The sequence below is a fragment of the Tamandua tetradactyla genome, chromosome 6 (genome assembly GCF_023851605.1).
Source record: "Tamandua tetradactyla isolate mTamTet1 chromosome 6, mTamTet1.pri, whole genome shotgun sequence".
NCBI lineage: Eukaryota > Metazoa > Chordata > Mammalia > Pilosa > Myrmecophagidae > Tamandua > Tamandua tetradactyla.
In genome coordinates this window covers 52,092,270-52,106,977 of record NC_135332.1, presented here as the reverse complement: position 1 = coordinate 52,106,977, position 14,708 = coordinate 52,092,270, and the positions used below count along the sequence as shown (strand labels likewise).

The 14,708-nt window shown below is 41.9% G+C and overlaps 1 protein-coding gene across 4 annotated transcripts in view; it reads left to right on the top strand.

Moving 5' to 3' along the window:
• PHF12 (PHD finger protein 12) overlaps nt 1–14,708 on the top strand; it is a 71,914-nt gene that overhangs the window by 53,151 nt on the left and 4,055 nt on the right. For 3 of the 4 annotated variants that reach the window (XR_013177735.1, XM_077165352.1, XM_077165351.1), the window contains 5 exons: nt 7,843–8,007; nt 10,742–10,900; nt 11,511–12,306; nt 13,490–13,615; nt 14,313–14,456. Coding sequence is in view for 3 of the 4 variants with exons in the window: in XM_077165352.1 (XP_077021467.1) it covers nt 7,843–8,007; nt 10,742–10,900; nt 11,511–12,306; nt 13,490–13,615; nt 14,313–14,456 (1,390 nt within the window). In the remaining variant the exon portion in view is untranslated. The remainder of the gene's footprint in view (nt 1–7,842; nt 8,008–10,741; nt 10,901–11,510; nt 12,307–13,489; nt 13,616–14,312; nt 14,457–14,708) is intronic. The other variant, XM_077165353.1, reaches the window with a different exon arrangement.

Sequence of the window (14,708 nt, the reverse complement as noted above, 5' to 3'; positions counted from 1 at the left end):
TTCACCACTGAGTCTGATATTTGATGTAGGATTTTTATAAATTGCCTTCATCATATTGAGAAAGTTCCCTACTATTCCTAGTTTTCTGAATGCTCTTAATCATGAAAGGATGTTGTATTTTTTTAAACGACTTTTTTGCATCAATTGAGGTGATTTTTTTTTCCGTATTCCATTAATATGGTGTATTATTTGATTAATTTTCTTATGTTGAATCATCCTTGCATTCCTGGAATAAATTCCACTTGATCATGGTGTATAATCCTTTTAATACATTGTTTGATTCAGTTTGCCAATATTTTTCTGAAGATTTTTACACCTATATTCATAAGGGATATTGGTCTGTAGTTTTCTTTTCTTGTGCTGTCTTTATTTGACTTCAGTATCAGGGTATGGCTGACCTCCTTGAATGAATTAGGAAGTAATCCTAATTACTTTTCTATTTTTTGGAAGCATTTGAGAAGGATTGATGTTAAATCTTCTCTAAATATTTGATAGAATTCAGCCATCTGGTCCTGGACTTCTCTTTGTTGGGAGGTGTTTCATTACTGATTCTATCTCTTTACTAGTTTTAGATCTGTTGAGGTTTTTTCTGTTTGTCATAGGTAATTTGTATGTTTCTAGGAATTTGTCCATTTCATCTAGGTTCTGATTTTTTGGAATAAAACTGTTCATATTACCCTTTTATAATCCTTTTTATTTGTTGGTCAGTTATAATGTCCCACTTTCATTCCTGATTTTAGTTATTTCTGTTCTTTTTTTTTTTTTGTCAGTCTAGCTAAAGGTTTGTTAATTTTATTGATCTTTTCAAAAAAGCAACTTTTGGTTTTATTGATTCTATTGTTTTTCTGTTCCCTATTTCATGTATCTCTGCTCTAATCTTTACAAGGAATTTCCTTCCTTCTATTAACTTTGGGTTTCATTTACTCTTATTGTTCTAGTTTCTTTAGGTGTGAAGTTAGGTTGTTGATTTGTTATCTTTCTTTTATAATTTAAGCATTTAGAGCTTTAAATTTCCCTCTGGGCGTTGCCTTTACTCAGATCTTCTGTAATGAACTCTTTTAGGTTTTGTTATCTGTAAAATGTACTTTCTCCTTTGTTTTTGAAATAGAATTCTTTGTTGACAGTTTTTTTCTTTAGGGACTTTAAATATGTCACCCCACTATTTTCTGGCCTCCATGGTTCCTGATGAGAAATCCTCCATTAATCTTATTAGAGATCCCTTGTATGTGACAAGTCACTTCTCTCTTGATGCTTTCAGAATCTCTTTGTCTTTGGATTTGACATGTCACTCTGATGTGTCTTGGTGTATATCTCTTAGAGACTATCCTCCTTGGAGATCATTGAGCTTTCCAGATATGTAGATTCATGTCTTTCATCAGATTTGAGAAGTCTTTGGTCATTATTTCTTCAAATATTTTTCTGCTACTTTCTCTCATTCTTGTTCTTCTTGTACTCCAATGATGTGTATGTTGGTACATTTCATGGTGTCCCACAGGACCCTCAGCTCTGTTCAAGTTTTTCCATTTATTTTTCTTTCTGTTCCTCATTCTAGATAATTTCAGTTGTCTTGTCTTCAAGTTTATTGGTCCTTTCTTCTGCCTGTTCATATCTGCTATTGAATCTGTTTAATGAGTTTCATTTCAATTATTGTACTTTTTAAAAAAATTTATTTATTAGTTAAAATTAAGAACAAAAACAAAAACTTGTTCTACATATATATTCAGTAATTCTCAATATCATCACATAGTTGCATATCCATCATTTCTTGGAACATTTGCATCTCAGAAAAAGAAAAAAAGACAACAGAAAAGAAATAAAACAATAACAGAAAAAAAGATTATACATACCATACCCCTTACCCCTCATTTTCATTTATCACTAGCATTTCAAACTAAATTTATTTTAACATTTGTTCCCCCCTTTTAAATTAATTAATTAATTAATTTATTTATTTATTTTTAACAAACAGAAAAAAAAATTTTTACAGGCCATATCCATTACTGATCCCTTTCATTGATCACTAGCATTTCAAACTAAATCTATTTTAACATTTGTTCCCCCTATTATTTATTTTTATTCCATATGTTCTACTCGTTTGTTGACAAGGTAGATAAAAGGAGCATCAGACACAAGGTTTTCACAATCACACAGTCACACTGTGAAAGCTATATCATTACACAATCATCTTCAAGAAACATGGCTACTGGAACACAGCTCTACATTTTCAGGCAGTTCCCTCCAGCCTCTCCATTACATCTTGGATAACAAGGTGATATCTACTTAATGCGTAAGAATAACCTCCAGGATAGCCTCTCTACTCTGTTTGGAATCTCTCAGCCATTGACACTTTGTCTCATTTCACTCTTCCCCCTTTTGGTGGAGAAGGTTTTCTCAATCCCTTGATGCTGGGTCTCAGCTCATTCTGGGATTTCTGTCCCATGCTGCCAGGAAGATCCACACCCCTGGTAGACATGTCCCACGTAGACAGGGGGAGGGTGGTGAGTCTGCTCGCTGTGTTGGCTGGAGAGAGAGGCCACATATGAGCCACAAAAGAGGTTCTCTTGGGGTGAATCTTAGACTTAATTTTAAGCAGCCTTGACCTATCCCCTGTGGGGTTAAGTTTCATATGAACAAACCCCAAGACTGGGGGCTCAGCCTATAGCTTTGGTTTTCCACACTGCTTGTGAGAATATCAAGAATTCAACTTGAGGAACTTGAGTTTTCCCCTGTTCTCACCATTCCCCAAAGGGGACTTTGCAAATACTTTTCCACTCACTGATCAAATCACTCTGGGATTCATCAGGGCATCACCTGGGCAAACCAACAAAATCTCATGTCCTATACAAAGTTCCATGTACTTAAGGTGTTCAATCAACTATCTACATAAGTTATATTAGGAGATGCACTAGTCAAAGTATAGATTTGTACCAAATAAACATTTTTTGCTTTAGTCTCACACATTAGTTGAAATTTTAAAATATTAAGTACCATCTATTTTCAGCACACTGCCGTAATGACATTCTTTTGTTCTTCCTCATGCAAAAACCTTTTTTAAATTTGTACATTTAGTCACTATCATTATACACTCTAGACATTCCTAGATTACACCATCTCAATCTTTATCATCTATCTTTCTTTGTGATTTCATTTATGCTCCAGCCCTTCTCCCTCTATCATTCTCATATGCAGCTTCATTCAGTGTTTTAACATAATTGTATTACAGTTAGGTAATATTGTGCTGTCCATTTCTGAGTTTTTATATTCAGTCCTGTTGCACAATCTGTATCCCTTCAGCTCCAATTACCCAATATCTTACCCTATTTCTATCTCCTGATGGGCTCTGTTACCAAGGAAATATTCCAAATTTATTCACTAATGTCAGTTCATATCAGTGAGACCATACAGTATTTGTCCTTTTGTTTCTGGCTAATCACACTCAGCATAATGTCCTTAAGATCCATTCATGTTGTTACATACTTCATAACTTTATTCTGTCTTACAGCTGCATAATATTCCATCTTATGTAAATGTCACAGTTTGTTTTGCCACCTCTTTTATTTTTTATTTTTTTATTAACGGAAAGAAAGAAAAAAAAAGAAAGAAATTAACACAACATTTAGTAATCATAACGTTCTACATATGCACTCAGTAATTCTATATCCAGTCCCGTTGTACAGTCTGTATCCCTTCATCTCCAATTATCCCTTCTCTTTTTTTTTTTTTAATTAACGGAAAAAAAGAAATTAACCCAACATTTAGAGATCATACCATTCTACACATGCAATCATTAATTCTTAACATCATCACATAGATGCATGATCATCATTTCTTAGTACATTTGCATTGGTTTAGAAGAACTAGCAACATAACCGAAAAAGATATAGAATGTTAATATAGAGAAAAAAATAAAAGTAATAATAGTAAAATCAAAACAAAACAAAACAAAACAAAACAAAAACCTATAGCTCAGATGCAGCTTCATTCAGTGTTTTACCATGATTACTTTACAATTAGGTATTATTGTGCTGTTGTTTTGCCACCTCTTGATGGACATTTTGGCTGTTTCCATCTCTTGGTAATTGTTAATAATGCTGCTATAAATATTGGTGTGTAAATGTCCGTTTGTATCCTTGGCCTCGTGTCCTTTGAGTAGAGACAGCATATAGATGGGTCCTGTTTTTTAATCCATTCTGCCAGACTATGTCTTTTGATTGGAGAATTTAATCCATTACCATTCAGTGTTATTACTGCATGGGTAGTACTTTCTTCTACTATTTTGCCTCCTGGATTTTATATGTCATATCTAATTTTCCTTCTTTTTACCTTTACTCATAGTCTTCCTTTCTACACTCTTGTCCACACCTCTCTCTTCTGTCTTCGTATTTGTCTCTAGTGTTCCCTTTAGTATTTCTTGCAGAGCTGATCTCTTGGTCACAAATTCTCTCAGTGATTTTTTTGTCTGAAAATGTTTTAATTTCTCCCTCATTTTTGAAGGACAGTTTTGCTGGATATAGAATTCTTGGTTGGCAGTTTTTCTCTTTGAATCATCCCACTGTCTTCTCGCCTCCATGGTTTCTGCTGAGAGATCTGCACATAGTCTTATTGGGCTTCCCTTGTATGTGATGGGTTGCTTTTCTCTTGCTGCTTTCAAGATCCTCTCTTTCTCTTTGACCTCTGACATTCTGATTATTAAATGTCTTGGAGTATGTCTATTTGGATCTATTCTCTTTGGGGTACGCTGCACTTCTTGGATCTGTAATTTTAAGTCTTTCATAAGAGTTGGGAAATTTTCAGTGATAATTTTCTCCATTAGTTTTTCTCCTCGTTTTCCCTTCTCTTCTCCTTCTGGGACACCCACAACCCATATATTCATGCAGTTCATATTGTCTTTCAATCCCGAGTCCCTGCTCATATTTTTCCTTTTTTTTCCCTATAATTTCTGTTTCTTGTCGGATTTCAGATGTTCTGTCCTTCAGTTTAGAAATCCTATGTTCTGTCTCTTGAAATCTACCATTGTAGGTTTCCATTCCAATTCATTGATTTGGTTTTTGATGAGGTTTTCCATGTCTGTTTGTACATTCTGAATTAATTGTTTCAGCTCTTGTATGTCATTTGAATTGTTGGTTTGTTCCTTTGACTGGGCCATATCTTCAATTTTCATAGTGTGATTTGTTATTTTTTGCTGGTGCCTAGGCATTTAATTACCTTAATTAGTTTATTCTGGAGATTGCTTTTACTTCTTTTATCTAGGGTTTTCTTGCTGGATGAATTTGTTGTCTCTCTGTTCTTTGACATTCCGTTCAGCTTTATCTGGACCTTTAGCTTAAATTTTGTTTAACAGAAGAGAATTTTTCAATTCTTGTTTTCTTGTTTCTTGCCCTGCTTGTGTGGTGTCTTTCCCCCACACACACTTAGGAGGGTCTAATTAGATATTATAGACCCCAGCCAGATTTTCCCAGACCAAACTGGCCTCCTATCAAGAGGAAAGAGTCACCTGCGTCGGTTTTCCCTGAGGGTGAGACCCAGCAGGTTGAAAGACTTTCCTGTGAAGTCTCTGGACTCTGTTTTTCTTATCCTGCCCAGTATGTGGCGCTTGTCTGACTGCAGGTCCCACCAGCATAAGATGATGCAGTACCTTTAACTTTGGCAGACCTCGCTGCTGGGGGCGTGGTGGAGACAGAGGTGAGGTTGTAGGCTGGTTTTAATGGCTTCAAATTACCAAGCCCTGGTGTCTGAATTCCTTGATGGAGGGATTCCACCTGGGTGGGGCTTCACCCCTCCCCTGGGGAAGGCACAAGCTCCAGATAAGCCCCCAGAAGAGCTTACTTCTGCCTATGCCTGGGGCAGTTGCAGCCTGAAAAGTCCTGCCGCTGTATCCAGAGGCAGTCAAGCCTTTGTAGATACCCAGCCAGAAAAACCTCTGTTTCCTTCTTTTTTTTCCCCCTTTTTCTGTCAGTCCTGCCCCCTTGGCGCTGGGGCAAAAATGAGCAACCTCTGCTTTGATCAGGTTCACCTAAGCTGGGGGCCTATTTTTAGTAGTCAGAATTTGTTAATTAGTTCCACAGTTGGCGTTTGATTGTGCCCAGTCCCTGCTGCTGGTAAAGTCCTTTCCTTTTCCCTCTGGGAAGTGGCCTGTGGGGGAGGGGCGCTGGCCGCACAGCTTTGGGAACTCACGGTTCTGGGGGGTGCTCGCAGCCGGTCCAGCTGGTCCAGACTGGCGTACACTGTGTGTCCAGTCACTGTCGTGGCTCCAGGAGCTGTTCTGTACTGTTTCTGGTTATTTAGTAGTTGTTCTGGAGGGCGAACTAAAATGTGCACATTGTTAAGCCGCCACCTTGACCCGGAAGTCGCTCAATTATTGTACTTTTTGTAGCTCCAGAATTTCTGTTTGGCTCTTCTTCTATAATTTCAATCTCTTTTATTTTGTTCAGACAATATTTCCCTAATTTCCTTTAGTTCTTTGAACATATTTAAGGAAGTTGATTTAAAGTCTTATTAATAGTTCCTGTGTATATGAGCCTCCTTAGGAATAATTTCTGGAAAATTCTTATTTTCTTTTGAATTGGCCATACATTCCTGTGTTTAATTATTTTTTGCCTCTTTAAGATTTCTCTGCTGCTTTTCCCTGAAGGGTATTAAAACTATGGTGGCCCTCAGAGCCAGCCCCCCAGAGATCTGAAGTAAGCTGATTTCATCTCACGGGCTGTGTATAACCTAGCCCCAACCAGGGTTCATTCTTGGGAGGGGGATGCTGGGCTGGGGAACAGCAGGAGCGGGGAGGGAAAGGCACCAAGGGATGGACATCGTATCATTTTTTTTTCTTAATAAATGCCACGCTGCTTGTCACACCCTTGAAGAATGGAATAGCCATTGCATGGAGGGTGAAGTTCCCCAATATTTACTACAGTTTACCAGCTTCTTCCTTCAGCTCTTCCCTGAATGATCACAGTGTTCTGCTAGCCTCCAGAGTTTCAAAATAGTTGATTCAGACAGTTCCAGCTAGTTACTAGGTGTTTTGGTAGAGGGATTGATTCCTGGAGCTTCCTGTTCCATCATCTGCCCACAATCATCTACCCAAATATGGATCTTAAATAGAAGTTTTCCAGTGGATGGGAAAATTAACTTGGTAATTTGCTACTTAACCAAATCAGCCACTTGTTTTCTTATTTACAAATTTGGAAGCTGCCACAACAATTCTTTTCTTTTGAATTAAAATATGAGACCATATGTAAAGGAAAAAAGTGGCATAGTTCTTACATGTCTTTGCATGATACTGCAGGAACTCTTCTTTCTTCTTTCCACTTGTCCTCTAAGAACAGTTCAAAGTTTTTCCCCACCTATAGAAAAAGACAGTAATACACTGATGGTTCACTAATGTTCCCTGGTATCATGAAGTAGGAGTAGGGTAGGGCAGACAAGATTCCGGTGCTGACCCCAGCTGTCAGCCAGGCTCTGATATAGGAGACACTCCTACTTCCTGTGGGAGAGAGTCCCTTGCTAGTAAGGGAGTCTGCTAGTTAGGGACCAAGGCCTGTGTTGCCGTTAGAATACTCTGACAAAAAGTTCTCTGACCTGGAACAGGAGACTGTTGGGGGCTGTATTTGGAAGGGCATTTCTTGGCATATTCCCTGTTTCTTGTCTCCCACTGGATTTGGCAAGGCTGGGGAGGAAAGTCTCATCTATATTCCCATGCCTTCTACAGAAGCACCGATATCTTAGTCCCTTAACTGAAAGAACCCATTTAGCTGAGGGCTTCTATTTTTTAAATCTAGAGAATAAGGTTAGCTAGGAAGGGGTTGCCCTTGAGGCTCACCACAGGCACTGTGTCTGCTTTGTCCCTAGCTGAACCAGAAGAATATGACGCTGAGCAATCGCTGCCAGGTGTTTGACCGTTTCCAGGACACCATTTCACAGCATGTTGTCAAAGTGGACTTCCTAAACCGAATCCACAAGAAGCACCCTCCTAATCGCCGTGTGCTCCAGTCAGTCAAAAGAAGAAGTTTGAAGGTGAGTCACAAACTTGTGCGGTTCTCTGAATGCTGTCATGGAATAGACAGAGGATCATTGTCCTAATTTTACAGATACAGAGACGAATGCCACTGATATTTACCTGTGTTGTCTCAACAAGAAATGGATGAGGATGTACATTTTAATACTTGAGGATGGTAGTCAGGATTATGAGGGCCAAAGCCCCAAGCGAGCCTTTGGACTCTGCGAGTCCCTAGTTCTCCTGGATTGGCCCATCCCACTGAACCCAGGTATGCTGTGCCTGGCATTCATCCTGTCCGTCCCTGTTAAATGACCTCTGTCCCATAGCTTTCAGGTAAGTTGAAGGTAGAGATGGTTAAGCATAGAGTCATGTGAAAAGTAAGGAGCTATTCCCAGATGAGGAATTTAAGAGGAAAAATCTGAAGGAGAGTTGATTCTGTTTTCCAGGCTTCTGTTAATATATCACCAATGATCCAAATTGTGGGATTGCCATAGTAATACCTAACCTTTATATCACTGGAGTTTCTGAAGTGCATGTACAAAAATTGACAGAAAATTTTCCTTTGTTGAGAAGCATTTGGTAATATCGAGGATCTTTCTCATAAACCATTCAGTCTCTTCATTCAGTTAACCTAGAGAGCCTAATACTATATACCCATATATAAACTTGGAAATAAATTGACTTTTCTCTTGAAATAAGCCCTCAGACAGTCCTATGTGATGATGGAAAACAGCAGTTCTCCAATATAGCCACTTGGTGGCACCCATACTTTAAAACCACTCACACCACTCCTATCACTTCCAGTAGGTGTCAGCCATAGCAAGATGCTAGCTGTTGAAAATTGTGTAACAGACTCTTAACTGTGTAAATATTTATACTTCATAGAAGCACAAATTTTCAAAAATTAAATTAAGGTATTTTAGGCTGGAGATAGGGGGTATTAGGGGTAGCATGCTGCATAAATCAGTTAAACAAATCTAAAAGTAATCCAGATTCTGTAATTGATTGCATAGATTTGCAAGAAAGCCTGTTTGCTAAAGTGAGCAGGCCAGGAGGTCTTGACAAAATCCTTTCATTTTCATGGTGTCCCCTCTTTGTTTTAATTGTTCCCTATTCTTTGAGGAAAGCCCAAGGGCATGGATTACCTAAGAGCATTTTGTATTTGGATACTTTGAGAATGAAGTGAGGACTGTAGCTCCAGAGGAGGAAGCAGAGACATATTCTAGCTCTCTCCTGGAACACTGGCCTTTATCCTTGATGTATTGGAATGCAGGCAAAAACTACTGTGAGCTTTATATCTTCATTGGGGGTTCTTCTTCCACCTACTCCTTCACTCTTTCCCAGGGGACAATTTTAGATCAGCCCACTGTTCCATTCTTCCTCCTTCCGTTCCTGGGTCATCTCAGACAAACCCATGGCACTAGCTAACACTGTTTTGGTGATGACTCTCGTTTCTGTATTCTTTTCCTTTCTCTTCGTATCCAGATTCATACCTGCCTGCCTATCCCACTGATACCTCCATTTCAACTTGCCCAAGACCTAAAGTCTTCTGCCTTTCCACATCTGCTCTTCCTCCTGTATTTCCTATTTCATTGAATATGACAGCAATCTCCACCCATTCCCTCAAGCCAAAATTCTTAGAACCATTTTCAGCTCCTCTTCCCTTACCCTCCATAGAGACTTGGTTACCAAATCTGTCAGTTCTCCAGATGTTTTCCAGATCCACCAAGTACTTTCACACTTCTATGCCTTACATGCTGCTCCTCCTGCCAGGACTGGCTCCGCTATAGTATTTCCCCTTTGTCCTTTGTCTGCCTGGACCTTCCTTCTCAGCTTCCAAGTTTCAGTTTAAATGTTATATACTCTACATATATACATAGGAAAATCTTTCCTATTCCCAAGTTCCCATCCCTCCAGACAGAAATAAGGACTCTTTGTATGTTTTTTATAGCACCTTAGACATGCCTCTCTTCTAGGACCCATTGTATTGTATTGTAATGTTTGTGTGTTTATCTCCCTACTAGACTTGAGGGTAAGGTTTAAGTTTTATTAATCACTGGATCTCTGGGACTTGGCACAGTGCCCAGACTCAGGAGGTGCTCAGTAAATGTCAGTTGAATGTATGAATGACTCTTGGCTTGGCGTAGCTCTTTCATTCTTACATGGTATGATCCAGAGTGTTTTCTTTTTTTGTACAACAAAGAAGTTTTCAGTTGTTTCAAGAGTCATAAATGAAGGGATGAAGAAAACTAACAATTGAGTACTTAGGATCTGGGCATCATGTGGGGCATTTTGAATGTGACCTCATTTAACTTCTTATCACTCAGTTTTTGCTCACACATCTTTTCTACTTGGTACTGAGCGGTAAGTGCCTAGAGTACACTCTGAACCTGTTCAGTGTCAGTTCTCCACGGAATCCATTCAGGACAAAAACAAGCCAGCATGCAATGGCTTCTGTGTTCTACAGACCTTAAACATTGATGAAGAAAAGCGGGAGGGCTTGCCTGCTGCCTCATCTTTGTGTCTTCTCCAGGCCAGTGTGTGTGTGTGTGTGTGTGTGTGTTTCAGAGTCGAAGGGATGGGGTACAGAGCAATTGCAGCACACTTGAGCCTCTTTGTCTTCAAACCCAGACCAGAGTAGATAATTCCTTGGACATTAGCACCACGGAACAGAACAAGTGTGATCAGGACAGAATCAATTGGACCTGTTGGCATTATCTCCCTCTTCTCCCTTCTGTCTACCCTGAATAGGTTCCTGATGCTATAAAATCTCAGTACCAGTTTCCACCCTCTCTCATTGCACCCGCGGCCATTCGGGATGGGGAGCTAATCTGCAATGGGATCACTGAGGAATCACAGACGCACCTTTTGAATTCTGAGCACTTAGCCACTCAAGCAGAGCAACAAGAGGTGAGTGAAGGCAGGGCTGGGTTTCCAAATGCAGTGTTCCTTCCATCTCACCACAGCTATTATTGGAACTAGCCCCAATTACATTCCCCCTCCCATCTTCCACAGCCCTGTCTACCCCAACCCCAAGAGTTGAATATTCCAGAGAGAACATATGGCTCAGGTCCTGAAGGCTAATAAGAGAGAACTATAGAGTCAGCCAGTCTGCTTCATTCATCAGTCCCCCACTGCACTCTCAGTCAGGCAAATCTGTGTTTTAGAAAGAGATCAGTAGACCCATAGAGGTTAGGTGATAGTGCTAAGTACATAACCAGTACTTGTTATAGGATACTTGCCAAATGTTGCTTACAAGGCAAGTCTTAGAGGCAGAGGCAGAATGGGAATCCCAGGCTGTGCTGGCCAGGGTGTTTATTGCCTGCTGAGTGTATCAAGTCTTGCCTGGAAATGGAAATGGAGATCTACCAGGAGTCAAACACACCCTTTCTGAGCATTCTTGATGGGACCTTGGATACTGTACTTGTCAGCTCTGCCTTAGCCCTGGCCGCTGTGACAGGAAAGGCCAGCACCTCCCAAGCCTCTCACCCTCCTCTCCTCTCCTCTCCTTCCGTTGCAGTGGCTCTGTAGTGTTGTTGCGCTCCAGTGCAGCATATTGAAACATTTATCTGCTAAGCAGATGTCTTCGCATTGGGACTCTGAACAGACAGAGAAGGCTGATATTAAGCCTGTTATTGTGACTGACAGCTCAATCACCACCTCCCTGCAAACAGCTGACAAGGCACCTACACCTTCCCACTACCCCCTGTCCTGCCCCTCAGGGATTAGCACCCAGAATTCCCTGAGCTGCTCTCCACCCCACCAGCCCCCAGCCCTAGAGGACATCAGCTGCAGTTCTTGTGCGGAAAAATCCAAGAAAGCCCCCTGTGGGACTGCCAATGGGCCAGTGAACACAGAGGTGAAAGCCAATGGCCCACACCTCTACAGCAGCCCCACTGACTCCACGGACCCCCGGCGACTTCCTGGCGCCAACACCCCCCTACCAGGCCTCTCACACCGGCAAGGCTGGCCCCGGCCCCTCACGCCACCAGCGGCTGGGGGGCTTCAGAACCACACCGTCGGCATCATTGTGAAGACAGAGAATGCCACTGGCCCCAGCTCTTGCCCCCAGAGGAGTTTGGTTCCTGTCCCAAGCCTACCCCCTTCCATTCCCAGCTCTTGTGCCAGCATCGAGAACACCAGCACTTTGCATAGAAAGACTGTCCAATCACAGATAGGACCTCCGTTGACAGATACAAGGCCACTGGGCTCACCCCCAAATGCCACCCGGGTGCTCACTCCCCCCCAAGCAGCAGGAGATGGTATCTTGGCCACGGGAGCCAACCAACGATTCTGCTCACCAGCGCCATCCTCAGGTGAGTGCTTCACAGCCCTGGGTGATTTGAAATAACATTATGCTCTTTCTAACAAAAAAAGACTTAAGATTTCAAAAACACTTCTATCCCTGTGAATATTTCAGAGGACTTTCATCTCTGTATTGTTCGTCCTCCCCCCTTTCCTATGATAGAAGGGAAAACACTTAACTTGTCCCCATTTTATAGGTTGGACTGCTTAGACTCTGAAAGGTCAAATGACAGGATTGGAACTACCTCCTGGGTCTTCTGAACTCCCACCTGCCCACACCTTCCAAGCCTAACCTGCCTATCCTGTTCCAGCTCGTTAGAGAAAGGCAGTATGTTTTCTAGAACCATGGGTCAGCCTGAGGTATTGGTGGATGGCCTCAATGTTTCATGGTCCACATGAGAGACTAGATCCATGCCTAATCCACAGTCCCAGAGCCAGTTTATTTGAGGAATTTACATGTCAAAGAAGCAGGGAGTAGAAGACACTACTGCCTTTCAGAATAGTTGTACGGTGTGGTCCCCATAAAGATTGGCCCATGTGCCAGGGCATTCTCTTAAATTTGTGAGTAGTATAGTGTAAGACCTATGAGCTGTCCCCAGTCAATACTCAGGACCCCTAGGTTGCTGACCTCAGCATCTGAACTAGGTTTCAGATGTTGCTGGAGCCCCCTCTGGTCTCTCCTGTCTGAACAGAAGCCAGCCTCCTAGTCAGCTAGAAGTCTCAGTAACCAGGTGACTGTGACCTCTCTGCATGGGGGCCCCTGGTCCCAGGATGGCCCCTACTCGAAAACTGTTTTTCTATCTCTGGTGATCTCCTAATACCAGCCTGGATCGATTTTTGTACCCTGTAACTCATACTTCAGGAGACAGGAATTGCAAGGACAGTCACCACTTATTTCAGAGTAGAGGCAGTGTGGCCTAGAGAATGAAGCTACTCCACCATTTTCCCCAGAGCCATAGATTTCATTGGTTGTCAGTGCTCTGGAGGCTCCTGTGTACCCGGGTACATTGTCATTCTGTCTGCCCTTCCTCACCACACGTTTTTAGCTCTAGGAGTTCCAGAGCCTGTGGGTTGAGAATCAAGAAGGGAACATCACCTTGGGTCCGAAATCCAGACCTGTCTCAGCAGTAGGGGATTGGACCGGTGGGTTTCCCTCAGGCGACGTAAGTAACAGTTTTCCTGCTCCGTCCCCAGATGGCAAGGTCAGCCCCGGCACGTTATCCATAGGAAGCGCTTTAACCGTACCCTCTTTCCCAGCCAACTCTACTGCCATGTTGGACCTCACCAACTCGCTTCGAGCATTTATGGATGTCAATGGAGGTGAGTGAGTGAGGTGCTGCTCTTCCACCAGCTGCTGTGGTGAAGGTTTTTTTTTCAGCTCATTTCAAAAAGGGAGAGTAGGGATGCCTGATTTCAGGGGGCTAGGGAGATGGGGAGAGAGGAGTAGCCCTTTGGATAGGAGGTGCAGTAGGAAAGAAGTCCTCTTCTACTGTCTCTGGCTTTTTATGCATATACATAACCAAAGATAAAAGGAGGTCAGAGCCAAGCTAAACCAGTGGGAAGAGAATAAATTACATCAGGCAGATGATCTGGACTTGCAGAATAAAATCAGGAGGCGCCTACCCCCCCAAAGGAAAGACATTCTACACCCCCACACACCCAAAGTCAAGGAGGATAGGGGCAGATGTTGATGTCTGGGACAGAGGGTAAGAAGAAAATCCAAGCCTCAGTATCAAACATCCAGGCCTTCCCTCACAGACAAGCAAGCAGATTGTTTATCTCTGCCTTTCTAGGACCACTTTAACTAAATTAATCTACCCACCTGCAGGAGGCATCTGCACTGGCTGCACTGGGACCCATCTCTCAGCACAAATTGGCTAGTGCAATGCCCAGCTCCACATACCTCTACCATTTTGTACTCTATGCTGTTTGAGCAAAAATAATTTGGCTGGATTTTAGAAATGCTGAACTATTTGCTCTCCTCAGCTGCTTTTTAATCTTTCTCTTTGGTTAATAGAAATCGAGATAAATATGCTGGACGAGAAGCTGATCAAGTTTCTGGCCTTGCAGAGAATACATCAGCTTTTCCCCTCCCGGGTCCAAGCTTCACCGGGCAGCATTGGGGCACATCCATTGCCTTCTGGAGGGCACCACACAGAAGGTGCGTGTGCACACACCTGCCACCACACCTCCAGATCTCCCCTCTGTGTGCATTAAGGACCAACTCCCCTCCGTGGAGAATCTTAGCTTTCAATTTCTCAAGCTTCCATGTGTGCCTTTAAAGGACTTTATAAAGAAAACATGATTTATCATCTCACAGAGCAGGAACAAATGGCAACCACAGCTTTCAGACTCAGGAAATGCTGCTCTAACTTACTTTCAATGGAGTCCAGCTTGAGATGCAGAAAACAGC